Here is a 19,106-nt window from a genome sequence, read left to right on the forward strand (position 1 = left end):
CTGCGACAATGTTGGATCCTTGACCCTTTGTGCCGCAGGGGAACTCCCAATAGCTTCTTTTTGGCTTCTTTATTTGATCTCCTTTCATCTTAGACAGTGGCAGCCATTGCTCCTTCTTGTACATTCTTGCTGCCTCTTTCTTCATTCCTTGGCTGACATCTCTTTCTTATCCACCCTTTAATAACGACACAGGGAGGGTTCTCTCCTTAGCGCTGTGCACGTAATTGATTTCAGTCCCAGTGGCTTCAAATATCTAGCTATGACTTTTCTTATAAACTTCAGATTCCTATGTTTTCCACATTCTCTTGCAGCTGGGTTCTGTAGTTGATACATTTGTGTCTCTATTACTGAACTACTAGTTATGCCCAATATCAAATATCCCCTATGGTTTTCCTGAATTGTCTTTGATGTTCATCTGACTTTATACAAGGACAGTACTGGAGGATTCTACTATTTGACTCATGCGTCTGAGGGATGCCAACATGAAGGCAGACTCTGGGATATAGTAAGAAATTTGTGTTTGAAACTTTTAGTTATAAATCAAAGCGAGATGCCATTCTCAGTGGGTGGCTTTATTGATGTCAGGCGCATAGCTGGTGATTTGAGCCAAGTAAGCAAGTCTGCCTACAAGTTTTAATGGATTTGAGGTCCAGCCGTTCCTCCATTAAAGATTAAAGTAACTGACAAAGACAAATTGTTAACCAAACTTTCCGTTCCTTTTTCCTTTTGAATATTAAGCTAAACACACCTCCAATCCACATAGTTGATGCTAGAGGACTTAAAAAAAAGTCCAGACCTAAACTTAAATTAATCTAGGTGTCCCAGACTCGCCTCCTTCATTTCAGCAACTTTAGTAAACTTTTGTATTTGTGAAGCTAGATTTCTTTTCTCTTCTAAGCACACATCTTCTGAGGGCTCCTGTGTTGGCAGTAATTTACATTTCTTGGAACCAGTTGACTTTGGGAAGGAGGAAAGTTTGAAGACCAGTGAAATTGTATCAGCAAGCAACTTGTAGTTCCTTGTTGAGCAGCATTGCAAGAACAAAAAGGACCTCTTCTTAATTTTGTACTGTTATTTATGAGGGGTGTGCATGCCAGATTTACAAATCCCAGTTGCAGTCCTTTAAAGCATAAAGTCATTAACACTGGGTGTTGGTACCCAAGGGGAAATTAGCAGTCAATGCTCATTTTCACTCTGCCATGTTTTTGATAGTAATAGCCCCTACAGTGTTCCCAAATTTCAAAAGTTCCTGGCATAGACAGAAGGTACTCAGTGACCTTGTAATAAATGAATAAATGGCAAGCTCTAATTTGCCTCTTTGCTAAAATTAAAACAAAATACAGAGGAAGACTTCCTTTTCTTTCTCCATTTCAGTAAACCACTATGTCCCTCCCAACCCCCTACTTTATTTGGAAGTCTAAGCTTTAAAAACCGGGAGTTCTGCTGTGGTGCCACAGGATTGGCAGGCATCTCTGCAGTGCTGGGATGCAGGCTTGACCCTCCCCCGGCACAGTGAGTTAAGGATCCAACCAGTGTTGTTGGTTGCAACTGAGGCTCAGATCTGATCCCTGGTGGATCTGATCCCTGGCCTCAGAACTCCATGTGCCATGGGCAGCCAAAAAAGAAAAAAATTGTAAAATAAGATAAAAGTAAAAAGTGCCAGAACTCGCTATGGCTTTTGTGCTTCCTCTGTGTTCAGAATTCATTAGCATCTCATTTAATGCTTAAAAAAACCCCATCAAGATGACTGTCATTGCTTTCCTAACTTCACACACTAGGTCATGAACTTGACCTGACTGACTTCTGATTTTCTCCCTAAGATTACTATGCATTATGTTAAGAGACTTGACTAATTCTTGTTCCTGGATGTCTTCTTTACATCTGGGACTAGTCAAGTGTGCCAAATTCTACAAGGGTTGGTTTGCTCCTAGAGGGCTATGCTAACTCTTCTACCATTTTATCTTGACTTTATTTAGCATCTCCCTTTGGCTCTGACATCATTCCCTTGTCAAAGAAACAGATTAAAAATGTGATTATTACCCTTGGAGAAGAACTTTGCAGGAAAGGATCTCAGAGAAAGTGTCCAAGATGGAAAATAAATCACAAATCGAAGAGAAGAAAAGAGATGGCTTAAAGAGGCAAAATATGAATGGGAAGGTGAATGAGAGAAGAGAACCAGATTTAAGGGGTATAGCCAAGGGGTTAGAATACCGAAATAAGATTTAGATAAGCCAGGTGGATGTAAAAACCTTATTTTAAGGACATTTAGTTAGGTGGAATATAATCTAAATAAACTGGAAAAAGGAATCCTATCATTTTAAGACATTTGGACATTGACGATGCTGCTATTTGGAATTTCTGTAGTTCACAACATCTGTTGGATTACCCTTCGCTCAAACTCAAGTGGTAGAAACTTATGGTTGCCAAGGAGACGGACTTACGGTTGCCAAGGAGAAGTGGGATGAACTGGGAGTTTAGGGTTAGTAGATGCAAAGTATTGCATCTGGATTGGATAAGCAATGAGATCCTGCTGTATAGCACAGGGAACTATATCTAGTCACTTGTGATGGAACAGGATGAGGATAATGGGAGGAAAAGAATGTGTGTATGTATGTGTATATATATATGCACACACATATGTATATAAATATATGTATATGTATAATTGGGTCACTTTGCTGTACAGCATAAATTGAAAGAACATTGAAAAAAGAGCATTGTAAATTAACTATAATAACAAAGAAATCATCTTTGAAGAATTTATTTTCAAAGAGGAATTTGAAAAAAAAAAAAAAGAAGCAACTAGAATGGCAGCTATTGTCATCACCTTCACTAAGCTGAAGAAATTAGAGTCAGTATTTTATATGTTCCTAATTCTAATGCCACCAAAACAGTTTGTGAGTTTAAGAAATCCTCAGAAGAAGCCTGTGCATGTGGGAAAGCTTGTTGTTTTGATTCCTGTAGCTAACTGAACATGTATGGGAGAGCAACAATCTCCCTTCATATACCCATAAGAAACCACAGAAATGAAAACAATTGAGCAGAATTTGCTATGTAAAAAAAAAAAAAAAAATTTGGTCCAGGAATAAAAGAGAGAAATTAGTTAGTGCTTATTAATTAGATATGATTCAGTGGATATTTATGAAACAGATCTTGACAGTGCAGGGAACTGAACAGAGACCACTTCAGCCTGGCAATTTCAATATCTGCATACTCTATAAAAATAATTCTTCAAAACCTATCCAGGTTTTTTTTAATCTCTAGCTTCTGGTCTAATCAAATGTAATTTGTGGAAATGTTACATTCTGCAGAATAAACCTCAAAACTGCCAACTCTGAACCCCTCCATTCAAACCACACGCAGCCTTACAAGTTGAAAGGCCAGAAATAGACTGAAAGACAGTTTTTTCCTCAAGGTCTTGGGATGTGGCCAGGTGAACGTTTACCGTCCTTGCATTTGCTGACGTGCTGTTTGGCTGCTGTATGTTCTTAGCTGCTTCCTCCTACGCCTTCGTTTCAAGAGCCTTCTCTCTTCTACCCTGGCAAGGCACCCGTGACCGTTTCGATATTTCCTTGCCTAGTGCCCATGCTAAGTGTGGTTACTTTAGTAAACACAGAGCCAGGTATTGGGGGTTTGATATTAATTTCACGTATGCTCTAACTGCCACCATTCACCTCTCCTGTGTGCTGAATAGCTAAACTCATTGGATAAATAAGTTGAGGGGGTCGAAAAATTAAGTGTCTATGAGGCTCACTTCAGTGTTAATCCCAGTGATTTCCCAAGTGTAATTTGATACGCAGCTGTATTCATTATCAGGTACAGAGAAAAAATGAAGGGGTCACTGGCAAGCCAACCCCTAGTGACTCAGGTGCCACTTGAAGTGAACACCACCCCTTCCTGTTAATACAGTGGTCCCCAGAACTGTCATTTATTGCCACATAGTCAAAAAGAAGCAAGAGTGTCTAGGTAAATATATTTCAGGGTTTTGTTGATTAAAAAAAAAAAAAACCTGAACAGAGTACTGTCCTCTTGGGAACTATACTGCAAAACCACTATATGAATATGTATTTCCCAGGGTAAGGGAATAGTTAAGATATGAAGAGTTTTCATGGTCACTGTGTTACATTCACATTTTCTTCCCTACCTGAGTTTCTGTCAGTAGACTGATAGCTTACCAACTGAAAAACTCTGATCTGTAAAAAAAATTGATTAAAGGAAATTTCTGCTAGCAGAAGTCACAGATTTGGGGGTGGAGTTACCTTAGAAGGTTGGAGCAGTGATAGAGTGGGGGGTGGAACTTATGCAGCTGACTCAGATAACTTTGCTAAAAATTATGTGGGGAAACCTGCCCTTGGAATTCTTATGGCTATTTCCAACGAGGATAAGGAACTGCAGAGAGACTGGGGGCGAAAGCAAAAACATAATATCTATGTTCTGAAATTTCTGTATTTTCAATATAAAAATGTCACTCTGACAGAGTGTCCTCATCAGGCAGTGGCCACAAGGCAGTCTAGCGAGCCCTCAAGTAGCATGAATGGAACCTAATTTTATTGAGGGCAGCACGCTATCCATGCACCATTTTAGCCTTTACAGAACAAATACGTGCAGCCAAAGGACAGTGACTGCAACTGAATCTTGTTTAATCTATTCGTTTCCTGGATCACAAGATGTTTTAAATGTGTATCCCCAAACATGAGATTGCAAGCCGCGGTGTATCTTCTCAGTGAGGAAGAGACAGAAATGGTACCCATCAAGTGGCTGTGCTAATGTGCTAACGCACTAAACCCAAGCAACACGGGGGAGGATATAATGGTGATTTCTTTTTTCGACTATTTTCCTATGCGTAAAAATGGCACTGTTTTGTATCTCCTGTATGAACATGACAGTGCTGAACTAATATCATCAGGGCAGATGTGTACTGTTGCATTTCAATTGCACTGATGAATTTCTGCTCGTTAATAAAATTTGGCTGTCCGTCCCCCAGCGCACGCGTGTGCACACACACACACACACACACACACACACAGATACACACACATAGGCATCTATACACTCAGAGATACACACACACACACAGAGAGTCCTCTTTGGGATCCATGGCATAGCTTCCATGCCAGCTGGCTGAGAGTTAGGTTATAGGCGCAGGCCATGGAAAGCATACACATAAGCTAGTCCATGAATGAGAGACCAACCCTGTGACACTGCCCTCGCTACCATCAGGTCCTAACTCCTAAGCTTACAACCCAGAGTCCCGCTCTGCCATCCGAGTGTCTCGCCATTACCTCCCAAAGAGATGGCCTCCTGTTGCGTTCTTAATAGGATGCTGCTGATTTCTGCGGCTGTCATGAAAGAGAAACACATGTTGATGGGTGACCCAGAATAATTGTATACAAAATGTACTTTTCCATGAAGGCATTGGAATACTTTTAAGTGAACTGAAAACTGCATCCACTTCTCATCGTTTTCAATTAATTTTTAGGTCCTGTGGATGTCAGTATTCTAGCTAAGTGTAATCCCTGCTTATCGAATCCATGCAAAAATGATGGCACCTGTAACAATGATCCAGTTGACTTTTATCGCTGCACCTGTCCTTATGGTTTCAAGGTAAGTAGAAGCTGTTGTAGGAACCAAGATCTAAAATGCAGCTCTCTTTGGTGGGTCTTCATTATCTGCTGTGCTTTCTTTCTGTGCTGAGAACTGCTTTATTTACACTCTACTTGGCCATTCCTTCTCCAGGGGCAGGACTGTGATGTCCCAATTCATGCATGCATCAGTAACCCATGTAAGCATGGAGGAACTTGCCACTTAAAAGAAGGAGAAAAAGATGGATTCTGGTAGGTCATTAGTCTGTGATCTTCTGTGTCTGAAGTATTGGAGCAAGGATAACTAAGCAAACATGCATTTTTTTCCTTTTTAAAATCCAAGGGCATTATTTTGAAAAGAAAGCCAGAAGTCTGTTCCTAAGGAAAGTATGTATTAGTCCCTCTCAGAGACATTTCATTTAAAAACAAATAGAGACATTAGAGTATTCTCAGCTCAAGATGGTACAAAGCCAAGAAATTTTAAAATGCTCACATGCATACATTATGATTAATCAAGTGAGATTAGGTCAACACAAAGTAGTGGCTCTATTATGCTAATTAATAGCCATCTAATCCCCTACTGCAAGGCACATATTCATCTGTTGTTTTGTGCATTAGTTTAGCAGACAGTATGTAATGATAAGATGTAGGGTCCCACTGAAACAGAAAAGTGATGGTTCATTTCCAAGCCACAATATGAGTAGACACACATGCTGTGAACATTTTTAATCTGGAGTTATTTAATCACACAGTACAATTACTTCAGATGTACTCCATGAATCATGAAACAGTTCCTATAATGACACTAATAATTTCACATAAGAATGCTAATCTACTACTAAAGCTGTAAGAAATATCACTTTTAAAAGTAAATATACTTCATTTCTGCATACTGTTATAAAATTGCCTCTTTTCATCAAGACTTTACTCAAAGATTATTCTGATACCTATCAAGAGGAACTGTATAATGTTTTCTTCTGGGGGAAAAATGTATTTGTTGAAATATAAAGAGAATATTCAGGAGTTCCCTTTATGGCTCAGCGGAAACAAATCTGACTATCCATGAGGATGCAGGTTCGATCCCTGGCTTTGCTCAGTGGGATCCGGCATTGCCATGAGCTGTGGTGTAGGTCGCAGATGCAGCTCTGATCTGGCATTGCTGTGGCTGTAGCCTAGGCCAATGGCTATAGCTCAGACTCGACCCCTAGTCTGGGAACCTCATATGCCGCAAGTGTGGCCAGCAAAAAGAAAAGAGAGAGAGAGAATATTCACAGGTTATAATTGCAAGGAAGACAAGGTTTTATTTTCATATATCCTTCTTGCTTTGAGACATCAAGCATTTTATATATAAGGTCGTAGGTGTTGTAATTTTTTTAAAAAATCAGAACCATTCCTCCTCATTTATGAGAAAAGAAGCATGGACTATTTTATTAGAGCACAACTCAAGATTAAGAATCTAGGGTTGTAGAGTAAACTTTACTCATGTTTGAGAACTGCAAATACATTGGATTTATTGATTTGCAGGACTGTGGGGCATTTGCCATCTTGCAGCCAGCATAAATTTTCTTTCTCAAATTGTTTCTGATTTGAGGGATATTATCTTAAATTGATGCTTACAACATGTCATTTAAAAGCATTTTAAAAATCAATTTCTTGTCGTTAAAAGCTCTGTAATTGATGAATGCATTTATTTTTTCAGTATTCAGACCATATGGTTTGAAAATGCAGGAAGACGTTTTTTGTCTTTTCTCTCCCTGGCATTCAGGTGTATTTGTGCTGATGGATTTGAAGGGAAAATTGTGAAATCAATGTTGATGACTGCGAAGATAATGACTGTGAAAATAACTCTACGTGTGTCGATGGAATTAATAACTACACGTGCCTTTGCCCACCTGAGTACACAGGTAGGAAGCCTAGGAAATGCTGTGCCATCAATCTGTGTATCTGTTTGAAAGCACCATTGGCCCTTTGCTGCATGTGTTTAGTAAACCAATGTATTATTCAATAACTGATGGGTGTTATGGAAATTAGGAATAATGCAGTGATAGAAGGATGGTTTCAGCCAACCAAATAAAAGTTCTGGCGAGCTCAGTTAGAACACAGGCATCCATCATAAAGTAATGCTATCCAGCACAAAGGAAGTTATCATAATGAAGCTTTTAGTTCCACAACTGAATGACATTTTTATGCAAAGCGTTTTTTTCCTGGGCGGACCAGCCCATCAATACATATGTGAAAAGAGGGCATTTCTTTACATAGTCAAAACATAATTAAGCATTTGAGACTCTTCATGTCCATATTTGTGGACAATGGGTGTTTGCCTCTAGCAACCCAGCTTCAAAATAAATTACAATCGGGAAGATATTGATCACTGGGAATATCTTATGCAGTCATTTACCCCTTTCTTGTATCTGATAACAAATTTTAGGGAAAAAGGTGATACATCTCATAAGATTATCCAAACTGCTCCCCTTCTTCTCTGGATAAACCAATTTGCTGTAAAGTCAACACCAAGTTTATGACTTACCTATTATAAGGATTATCTATTTTGATTGATTTTTGTGGTTATGAATGAGAAACTTCATAGTTACAGTCTTGTGTCCTTAAGAAACGATTTAGTTTTAAAATTGATAAAAGAGTCACACATATTTGTTAGAAAAAATGAGGAAGGAGATTCTCCAGTCACTCAATTCAAAGTTATCATTTTCATTTAGCGGATGTTTTTCATGAATTATATTTATTTGCATATACATAGTTAAGAACAGCAGAGGGTAAAATAGCTACTTAGATGACTGACAGTATTATCTCTAACCAGGTGAACTGCAAGCACATCTGTATGGTTAACTTTTACAGAGATTTGGTAGAAAAGCATTGAAGTTTAAGCTTTTATGGAATACTCAAACTTTGCATTTTCAGAGGTACTTTTCTTAATGGGAAAATGCTAAATAGAATGATCTGTTTGTGAAATTCTGCAGCTCCTTTTTCCATGGTAAACGATTTTTTTTTTTTACACCAGTGAAGCACCTGATGCTATTGGAAGCAATACACTAAGTTTCCAGTAGAAATTTGAATATGTTGTACAATCAGTTGCTCCATTACATATATAACAGCCCTTGGACTCCTCAGTGGCCAGAATTTGAATTCCTTGTTATTTTGCATTAATTCAGGATAGCAAGTATGTCTAACATGCACCCATTCTAACACAGCAGGAAGAATTTAGCTTTGAGGTTCACCCCAGTAGTACCTGTGTCACACCTCAGATACTTTCCATTAGTCTAAGTGCACAGATCCTGGAGCCCCTTGGAGCTGCCCTGAGAGTCTACGTTTTTATAGGATGGGCTAACTGAGACTTGTGCAAGCAAGCAGCCCAGTACTTGCACTAAAATCTGTACCTATTACCTTCTTAAAATAGAATAGTACTCTTATCCCATCGTTCCAATCATTACTGAAAGAACTTAATTCAAAGGCTTCTTTAAGCTAACCCACTTTGACCAGGACAAATTGGACAGTTTGGTTAGCCAATGTATCTGAGCACAGAAGCTAGGGATTTTTCTATAGCCCCTTACTGATGAAACCTAGCCTTGAGAGCACTGCTGTTTTTTGGGGTTCTTACATGCCTTTTTTATGGTAATTTACATAAGGCGGCAGCTTCTTTTGAGTTACTTGGGAGGGGTCCCACTTTGACTTTAGATTTGCTATTCCTCAGTCCTTATCCATTTCTTTGAGTCTCTGTCTTACCTTCTCTCCCTTCAATTTCCAAGCTCCTGTCCTACACCTAACCTTCTTGAACACACGTTTTCTCCCTCCTGAAGTGATTCAGTTCAATGCAGCTTCCTTTGAGAAATGTGATGTAGCTTCATTTCCCTGTGTCAGATCTCTTTCTTGGAAATATATCCAAAGAACTCAAAAGCCTAGCACAACCACTTTTTAGCCAAAACGTGAAATCTATAAAAGCTATCATGTGGGAACCTGCCATGACATGTTTGCCAAGAGCCCTTTCGTTCCCAACAAGAACTGAGACTCTTCTAGTCTTTTTAATCACATTTATTGCAAATAGCAGTTTGCCTTAATTTGGGCTAAGGATAAACAAAAATATTGCACTCAATAGAAAGTTGGGCTAAGGATAAACAAAAATATTGCACTCAATAGAAAGTTCATAGCATTCAAAACATGAAGATATCATCAGAATAACTATGGGTTGGGTTTTGTGAGCAGTGACGAGTTTGACAATTTGGCATTAGAGGAGACATCAAACCACGCATGTCAGTAACTCATCTATTAACTGTAGCATTTTTGTTCATATGTGAAATGAGCTCATTTACAAAATGTCCAACAACCATCAGCAGATTTTGAAATCTGTGTTACATAAGTGGCCTTTCATCCTAGGGAGGTATACATTGGACTCTAGAGTTTTATATCCTGTTTCATCCAGGGCTGCAGTTAGGGAGGCATTTTCTTATGCTATGGGTGTTTTCTTTTAGATCTGATTAATGAGCATGAGATCTTGGAACAGAAACCCTACCGTGCTCGGGGAATATAATGATGTTGTCCTTGTTTAAACACCATTCGAGTCACAAGTTGATTTTCTGTTTGGAGATTTTTTTACTCTATACCTCTGAGGCGTTCAATGAGAAAATGAACTCTTCAGTGGGAGCAAATAAGACTTCATAGGAAAAGCTTGTAAATTATTATGGTGAAAGTTTTTACATTTGGCACTCATGTCAAGCATCAGAGTGGATATGGTCTGTTAATAGAGAAAATTCAGAGAGCTGAAAGCAGTCTGAAAGAGAGGTCATGATATGATGCACAGGCTATAAAACATAGCTACACATTTTCAAAATAAAATGCACCGCCAATGTGAAATTTATTCAACTTATTTAAGCCCACATAACCAGAACTTCACAGTAAATAGTTACTGATTTATTAAAGGAAAAAAACCCTGTCCTTTTTTCCTGCGGGAATTGGCAACATAAATTTTAAGGATCGGTCTTATTTTTCTGTTAGGTAATCCTTGCTATATCCTCCCCCAAGTCATTCAGACTATTCATTTCTGCCTAATTCAGTTCATACTCTGTCCTGTATATAACATGCAATTGTGGATTGCTAGTATTCTTCAGGCAATATTAATTTTTGAAAAGATTAATTCACTATGATTCTAAGTTAAAATCACTATGCTAAAGATTAAGTAAGACGCTGAAATTGCTAAAAAAATCATATAAAAATCTACTTTAGGGTTTTAATTTAGTTTAAGAGATCGTGGTTTTGGTTATAGTTGATCTTTTTTTAAAAAAATCATCATATTCTTTCTAAAAACAAGGCATAAGGCGTGTCTTGAAAGTAAATTTTCAAGGAATACATCATATTGCACTAGCTCAAAACTTGTAAAACTGAACATTATAAACATGGCACCCCTGCAACATTGAAAAACTTGACACCTTTTAAACTCTGATATGAACTTAGGTGTTGCATTGGAAAATGTGGTTTTGCATGTTTCTTAGGAGTCAGAACCCCGGATCTGCTCTGCCAAGACTGTTTCTTAATGAACCCTCTCCTCACAGGACCACATACAACGATGCTACAAAATTGATCACATCTTAACTATGGGTATTGCTTAATGGGTGGCGCAAAATCACTTAATGAAAGTTTCCATATAAGTTGGGTGTGTAAGACTGTATTTTGTGGGAAAAAATTCAGAACATTTTAATTTTTCCATGTGGCTCCATGATCTCTGTTTCCCAACCTCCAACACCCACCCACAAACCATTGTGTGCCTATCTGACAAAGTGAAGCTGCCCCTTGTTAAATCACCTGATTTAGCCACAGACCACTTGCTTCCTGTGATGGCGTCTGCCTTTTGCCTCATTTTCTCCTTGTCTGTGCGTTTGGCCCGGCTGTAGGTAAGAAATCTAAGCCTTGCTTCGGTTTGCTCTCTCCCCCTGGGCTTCTCTGTTGTTAATGCTGTGCTTTGGCTTTCTGTGCTCTGCTGTTGTACCGCAATGTAAAAAGTCTTTTGTCTCTTCTGTCTTTGTTGCTGCCAGCTGCTAATCTGAATGAGGTGGAAAAAGGTCAGTTGCCTTTTAAGTCTATTATGATTTTATTTTAGTTTCCCTCTTTCTTTTAAAGCTACGTAGGTTTCATGGTGTGTACAAGGTAAAAGGAATGTTGACAAAAATGAAATCGGAAATCAATATGTCAAATCAGTCATTCAGATCCCTGATATGTGGATAGCTATGCCAAACACTATCAAAAGAGGATCTGAAATGCACTTTACCAGTTTCTGGAAGGCGGTGAAAGAAACTCTCTGAGAAGACAGAAAGAGTGGCTAAAAAGAAAGACTAATCTTTTCTCCTTTCTCCTTGTCTGTATGCTTGTCCTTTTTTAGAGCTATCACAAACATGTATCATTTTTATAATGAAAAACATGTCATTTAGTACAGGAGATAGGCCGTAGCTAGAAAAAAATTAAATAGTGACAGTTTCCCATAACTTGAATTGCTGTAGTAATTTGAATCATTACAAAATATTAAAAGATGTGTGCATTTACTAAAACATTTTATAAAAGAAAAGTCACAGAGCCCAAGAGCTTGATTTCCTAAATGGCATTGTCAAACTCACAGAATGTCATGGGTATTAGACAGTATTTTTAAAGCATAAAAAGAACCGCATCTAACCATGGGCATATTATGGCTTTCCAAATAAGTCACGGTTCAGGAAAGGAAGTCCTGGAGTGCTTAGGGTGACCAGCACGTCTGGAGAGTCATCATGGGATCTTTGTAAAATTGTTACCATAAAGATTCAGAATTATACCTCATAACATTGCCTTTGGACTCATTCAGCTTACCAAAAGTCTTCAAGTGCCAAGTTCAGGCACAGTGTCCTAAAAGGGTGCTGTTCTGAACAGCTCCACTATCTAAGGTTTTAGCAGTAAGATTATAGGGCTAACATGAGCTATATAGAGAGCAGCTCTACCTCCTCTTGCTAAGGACTTCATTTTTTTTCCCTGTTGAGTTGTTCAGATGGTTTACTGGTTTGGTCACTTACTCTTACTGTGTGCAGAGTTAAGGTAAAAAACTTGCAAAAAATTACTTCCTATTTGAGAAAGTAAAAAATATAGCCTGTAAATTCCCTGTGGATTAATGCATCCAATACTTGGTCAAATGCCATCTTTTCTTTTTACACGTCCTGAAGCAATGGGTGGTTGGGGCAGAGTTGTCCGAGGTCTAGTTCTATCTCAGAAAACACAATGACAATTATTCTGTCACAGGAATATGTCCTTAAATAGTTATTTATACTCTCAGGAACAAGCTTGGCAGTATGATAGGTTTTAAATGACCACATGGCTTCATGTGTTGACTAAATCTCATGCTTATGTTATGAAAGATGCCTCTTATTTCCAAGAATTTGCTGCTGACCGAATTTGCTTCTAAAAGCAGTCAAACCATCTTCTATTTTTTTAACCCCAAACTTAACTCGAAATGGAATTTCAGCTTCTTTATAGCACAAAGGGTAACTTTTTAAATAAAAAGAAGCTCTTTTATCAGCCAACATAGAGTTAATTTAAAGGAACACTGTAGCTAGAAGCAATAAATATTTGAGCAATAACTTGCATAAAACAGTGACAAAGCACTTACCCAATGACACATACCTTGTAAGCAGGAGTCCAGATGCAAACCAATGTGCTCACTCTCATTTGGGGGCCTTCCCCTGGACCCAGTCCCTTCTTATTTGCTGCCATCTCCCAGGCTTGGCATCTTTTCACATTCCACAGTGGCTCTGACTAATCCTTTGTGCCAAACAGGCTTTTCTTCTGCTGCCTCTTCAGCATGCTATACATAATTGACCGTTGTGTACATTTGAAAAGAGTAAAGCCATAGCCACAAAATTTATGTGCAGGCAAGCAATCTACTTTATCCACATATGAAAAAAACAAAGTGAGTAATCAGTGCCTGCACAGTTAATTAATTGATTCCCCTGATGACACGGCTGCCTTTCCATCGCACAGGGCAGGTGGGATGCCTATGAATTTGTGAAGCTAATGGGAAAAGCTCAAATTTCTTATCCTAAAATGTATCGACTCTGGGGCTTCTCACAGTCTCTAATGATATCTGTCCCACCTCATTGAGATGTTTGAGGAAAACATGGAAGAATATGTAGGAAAACACTCAAAAATGTTAAATGTCTATACTCCAGAAGTATCAAGGGCCACTATAGAGGACAAATTTAAGTTTTGCATCTTTAATTCAAACCATGACCACGGCAGTGATGTGGTTAGATGATTTGCTGCCATTCCCAATGGCAGAAGAATTCTGATGGAATTTTGATAGAGAGAATTCTGCCCAAAATAAGTTATATGCATGAAGGAAATTTCTCTCCCTCTAGTTTTCAGGAGTATCTCTTTTTAATTATTGTCTCGTCATCGTATTTGCCGTGCTCACTTCCAAAGGAAAGACTTAATTTAGGAATAAGTCATGGGTTCTCTTTACCCTCTTACTCTACGTTGAAATATAAGGAAATATTAAATATGTTAAACTGTTAAATGTGGCTGTATTTTTTTAGGTTATGTGTGTATTTTTTTAATTTTCATGATCTCTTAATAGTTGTGACTCTGTTAGTGATTCTGCCTAGAGACAGGTAAGGTCTTTATCAAAGTCTCTATAGTTGTAGTCACACTTGCAGTCTGCTTTAACTAGAGAGAGTGCTTTGGCAGCCTAATTACACTGTGTGGTTTGCATTCATCATCCAACCTCTCAAAGCCTTCTTAAATGCATTTGAATCTCAGAAAATATTTTAAAGATCCTGTTGGCTCTTTAGTTAATAGACAGAGCCCACTGACCCCAGAACAGCCGTTTAGCTTAACCAAACCTTCTTCAATCTAATTTGGATTTATTTATTTTTGAAAATGGAGTTAAATATTTCTGTAGTTTCAGTAGCTGTTGGAATTGGCTACATTATTTAGCCGCAGTGTTCCAGTGAGGAAGTACTAAAAAAAACATCTCCTTTTTTGTTTATTTATCTGGGGAGGTAAGTTTTTTACATTTTAAAAATTCAGGAGGTATTTACTGAGAAAATACCTTATGCAGGACACTCTGCTGAGCATCAAAAGTGATGTGAAAATGCATCAAACTTTACCTTTGTCTACAGGCAGACTCTTTGGCTTTGATCCTTCCTTGCAAGTTCAGATTAGGTCAGTTATTTCACCAGTACAGAGCCATTACTTCTCATATTCCAAGAAAGTTACCAGCAAAGTATAGCTCCTTGACTAGTTCTTAAATAAAGAGAAAGGATTTTTTTTATGAATACAAAGATTAATCATACTTTCTAGCCAACAAGCATTACAAAGCAACCCATTTCCTATCAGTTAGAACAAAAATGAGACCATGAGATGATTCCCTTTTTGGACATAGCCTAATATTTACCTTTATAGCACATTTCTTTGAGCCTCTTTTGAATGATGCTAAGCTTTATCTCATAAGGTTACACATTGGTGATGTCCCTTATGCACATTTGGTAGTGTCCCATTTTGCACACCCTTTGCACCAAGAGGACATTTCTCTGTGGCTAATGTGTCCTCCAAAATTCATGATCCCTCAAGATCAGTTCCCTACATTCCTACACTAACTGCTGGATTTAATTAAATTTAGAGAAGGGGGTATGATCTGGATAGTTTATCGATCATATTGTGAAGGTCAGTTAACTATTGGTGATTGATAGTATAAATTTTAGGATATCACAAATAAGAAAGCATTGGAGAACAGACTGTGGTTGCCAAGGGTTAGGGGGAGGGAGTGAGATGGACTGGGAGTCTAGGGTTAATAGATGCCAACTATTGCATTTTTGGAGTGGATAAGCAGTGAGATCTTGCTGTATAGCACAGGGAACTACATCTAGTCACTTGTGATGGAACATGATGGAGGATAATGTGAGAAAAATTATATACATATATATGACCTTGCTGTACAGTAGAAATTGACAGAACACTGTAGACCAACTATAATGGAAAAAATAAAAATCATTAAAAATAAAAAATAAAAAATAAAGCATTGGATTATCATTGATAGGAATCTTCAGGAAGAGTTAACTCTTTAAAAAAAAATAAGAAGCAGAAATATGCTATTCATAAGTCATCCTTTACTTACTGATGGAAATAAATCCTATTATTGTCATCACCACTGATAAGGATAGTAAATATTCAGATTGGAGACTGGACATCTTCTCATGTTGTGTTCATATACTCTGGCGCCTGGGATTACAACCTGGAGCAGAGTATAGAACAAACAGGACTGGCTTGGCTCAGCAAAAGAGGAAGAAACAGAAATACTTTGCTTTCAGGTCCAATTCAATTAACCTGTCCTGGGCTGACTCCCGTAATCCCAACAGATGTGTTCACCCTCTAATACAGTTCACCCATCTCCCTGCTACATCGTGAAGTCTGTGAGAGGAGAGCGGATGGTATTCTTTATATGAAAAAGGACCAAATGGGAAATGCACAATTTTTCGAGGAATTGTACAGAATTTTAAAAATTAGGTAATGAGAAACATTCAGGTCCATTTATCTTAATCCTTCTCAAACTTACCATTTACACTCATACTTCCTCTTGATTCCAGAGTTCATTCTTTCTGTTTCCAATTGGGATAGTCACTGTTTGGCAGACAAAATTGCCAGGATACCAGTCAACTCTAGTCCAGCCTGCCGGAGTGTATCTGAGGCTGGGATCTCAGAACACAAATCTGCTACCAGTAATCCTTATTTTCTCTGCTTCTTTCCATTACCCCTGATGCCATCTGGGTCTCCTTCATTAACACTTATGAAGTATTTTATTTTGAAAAGCATCACATGCCTTCTATCTTTCACATTTTTCAACAGCCATTGAGTATCTGATTTGTGCCAGATAATTCTCTAGTAAATGCAATGGCAGTGAAAAGATTCGAAGATGTAAATAAAGGGTCTATCCCTTGCCCTCTAGTAGTGTACTTTCAAGAAATTAAATCTTATTTCTAATAGATTATGGAGTTTTTTTTTTTTTTTTTTTATACCTTCCCTTTCTCTGCCGATTCAAATAGAGTAAAATTAGGACCGTTTTTCCAGGCTCTTCTTGAGCCCAACAAGAGCTCGACATGTAAATATTTGAAGCATGATGCATTTGACCCTCCAAAAATCTGTGCCCTGGGGTTGCTGTGAGGAATTCCACAGACTTCCTCCCTTGTCGTAAGCATATTTGAAAATGTCATAACAGATTAAATTTAACACTAGTATATGGTTCAGGTATTCAGATTGCTGTCAGAAGTTCCCTTTCCGTGATTATCAACATTAATGATAATTTCATATTAAGGGGGAAAAAAAAAAGCACTGGCTTGGTTCGATTTATGAAGAGGGATAAGAACAGGCTGCAGTGTCAGCCCAGGATCCTCGCCACCCCCTACGTGAATCCATGAACCCCAGAATGGGCTCTGAGATTCTTTCTGTTTCAGGGAATACAGAAACCTATCTGGTTACCTCAGCAAAACTAGTGACAGTTCAGTGTTCTAACAATGCCATGTACCCATAACTTAAATTGTTTCTGTAGCCACAGACACAATGGCCAACCTGAATTTTCAGGGCCAACTTTTGATGAAATATAAATGAGATATTTATTCATGCAAACCCATGCTTTTCTATTGCTCTACTAGTATAAAACAATGAATATTTTAAACAAAGTAGTTTGAATTGGAAAATTCCCGAAATACTGATTCAAGGACAGTGACCAGCCTCTTTACTGCTAAGCAGGCTTTGAGAACTGAATAAGCCTCAGCAAGACATGCCGTTGCCCAGATTTTTTGGTAAATAGAAAGCAACTAATTGTCCACCCAATAACTCTTCAAAAATATCTTCTCTCTGAATAGCACAGTTTACCTTCCAAGAGAAGAAGTCTCTTTAGGGGTAATAATGAACTTTGCATCTGTGTAATGTAATTTTCAGTAATAAAAAAATAACTATAGTCATTCAGCCAGTTTGTAGGGCATGATGCTGTCTACATTCCAATCACTAAATGAAACTTAAGGGATCTAGAAAATTAAACATCTGTCTTATTTCTCTATTTTTTCCAGATTATAACTTCCCCAGAGAAGGACTTTGTCATTCACATCTTTAATTATTTGCTGGGTCTAGCCCAGTATATTTTCTGCCCAACATTTTATTATGAAAATTGTTAGACTAAAGTAGCTTTGTATTTTGGTCAAATAAAAAATGCTCACTCCAGATTACATGTAAATTCATCTTACTATATAAGTGTCTAATTTCTTTTTATACTATTCTAATTAGTTCCAGGAAACATTTGATATTAACTCTCACAGATGATATAACATCTTCCTTAGTCATTGATTTGTCAAAGAATCACTGTAGTTCAAGAATTTTCAACAATGCTATAAGTTAAACCAATGTATTTTTAAGAAAAAGCATGGTTGAGAAATTTGAGTGTGTGTATAGAAAATGTAAATCATTTTCAGTGACAAGATTCAACTCAAATGTCATGCACTTATCATGAGCTTTTGATGTCTTTGACATAAGTTAATAAAACACCTTCAGGATTATAATTTTATAATAAACGATAGCAGAGATGTTGGTAGTTATTTTTGATTGCAACTATCAAAGTCCAAGCCAATCTCCAGATTTATTATAAAGTAGATAAAACAGATGCTGGACTCACTTTTCTCCCCTTCTTCTAAACACAGTGGTTTGTGATTCTCTTGCCTTTGTCTCCTTTAATACCCTAAAGAGAGGTGAATCTTCATTCCTCTTTGGGTAGACTGTCCTGAAAAGCTCACTTGTTAACACCAACTCTCCGTGGAGAGAGGGACAAGGGTTGATCAGTCCAAATCACCCAAGACTCACAGTGCTGGAGTTCTCATCATGGCGCCGTGGAAACGAATCCGACTAGGAACCATGAGGTTGAGACTTCAATCCCTGGTCTTGCTCAGTGGGTTAAGGATCTGGTGTTGCTGTAGTGTAGACCACAGATGCAGCTTGGATCCTGCATTGCTGTGGCTGTGGAGTAGGCCAGCAGCTACAGCTCTGATTCAACCCCTAGCCTGGGAACCTCTATATGCTGTGGGCACAGCCTAAAAAGCAAAAAAAAAAAAAGACTCACAGTGCTTGACAGAGAGGCACCTGGCCCTGGCAGCAAATATAGGGCTCAACTATGGTCACATGCTATGACCTTTGACTCTTTTGAAGTGCAAAGGTCATAGCCAGGGACCACGTCCTCTCCTTATGCATTGCTTGTTACAAACTCTGTTAGAGAAGCATTAGAGAAGTTCAGGAGTTCCCGCTGTGGCTCAGCAGTAACGAACCTGATTAGTATCCATAAGGATGTGGGTTCAATCCCTGGCCTCCATCAGTGGGCTAAGGATCCTGCATTGCCTCGAGCTGCGGTGTAGTTTGCAGATGTAGCTCAGACTTGGCATTGCTGTGGCTGTGGTGTAGGTAGGCAGCCACAGCTCTGATTCAGTCCCTAGTCTGAGAACTTCCATATGCCACGGGTATAGCCCT

The 19,106-nt window shown here is 38.3% G+C and overlaps 1 protein-coding gene across 1 annotated transcript in view; it reads left to right on the plus strand.

The window, feature by feature from the left end:
* The window catches only part of SLIT2 (slit guidance ligand 2), a 391,090-nt gene that overhangs the window by 321,601 nt on the left and 50,383 nt on the right, over positions 1 to 19,106 (plus strand). The window contains 4 exon segments of the mRNA XM_021101059.1: positions 5,480 to 5,604; positions 5,737 to 5,834; positions 7,348 to 7,373; positions 7,376 to 7,486. Coding sequence (XP_020956718.1) covers positions 5,480 to 5,604; positions 5,737 to 5,834; positions 7,348 to 7,373; positions 7,376 to 7,486 — 360 coding nt within the window.

Source organism: Sus scrofa, chromosome 8 (assembly GCF_000003025.6).
Source record: "Sus scrofa isolate TJ Tabasco breed Duroc chromosome 8, Sscrofa11.1, whole genome shotgun sequence".
In the NCBI taxonomy this organism is placed as follows: Eukaryota; Metazoa; Chordata; class Mammalia; order Artiodactyla; family Suidae; genus Sus; species Sus scrofa.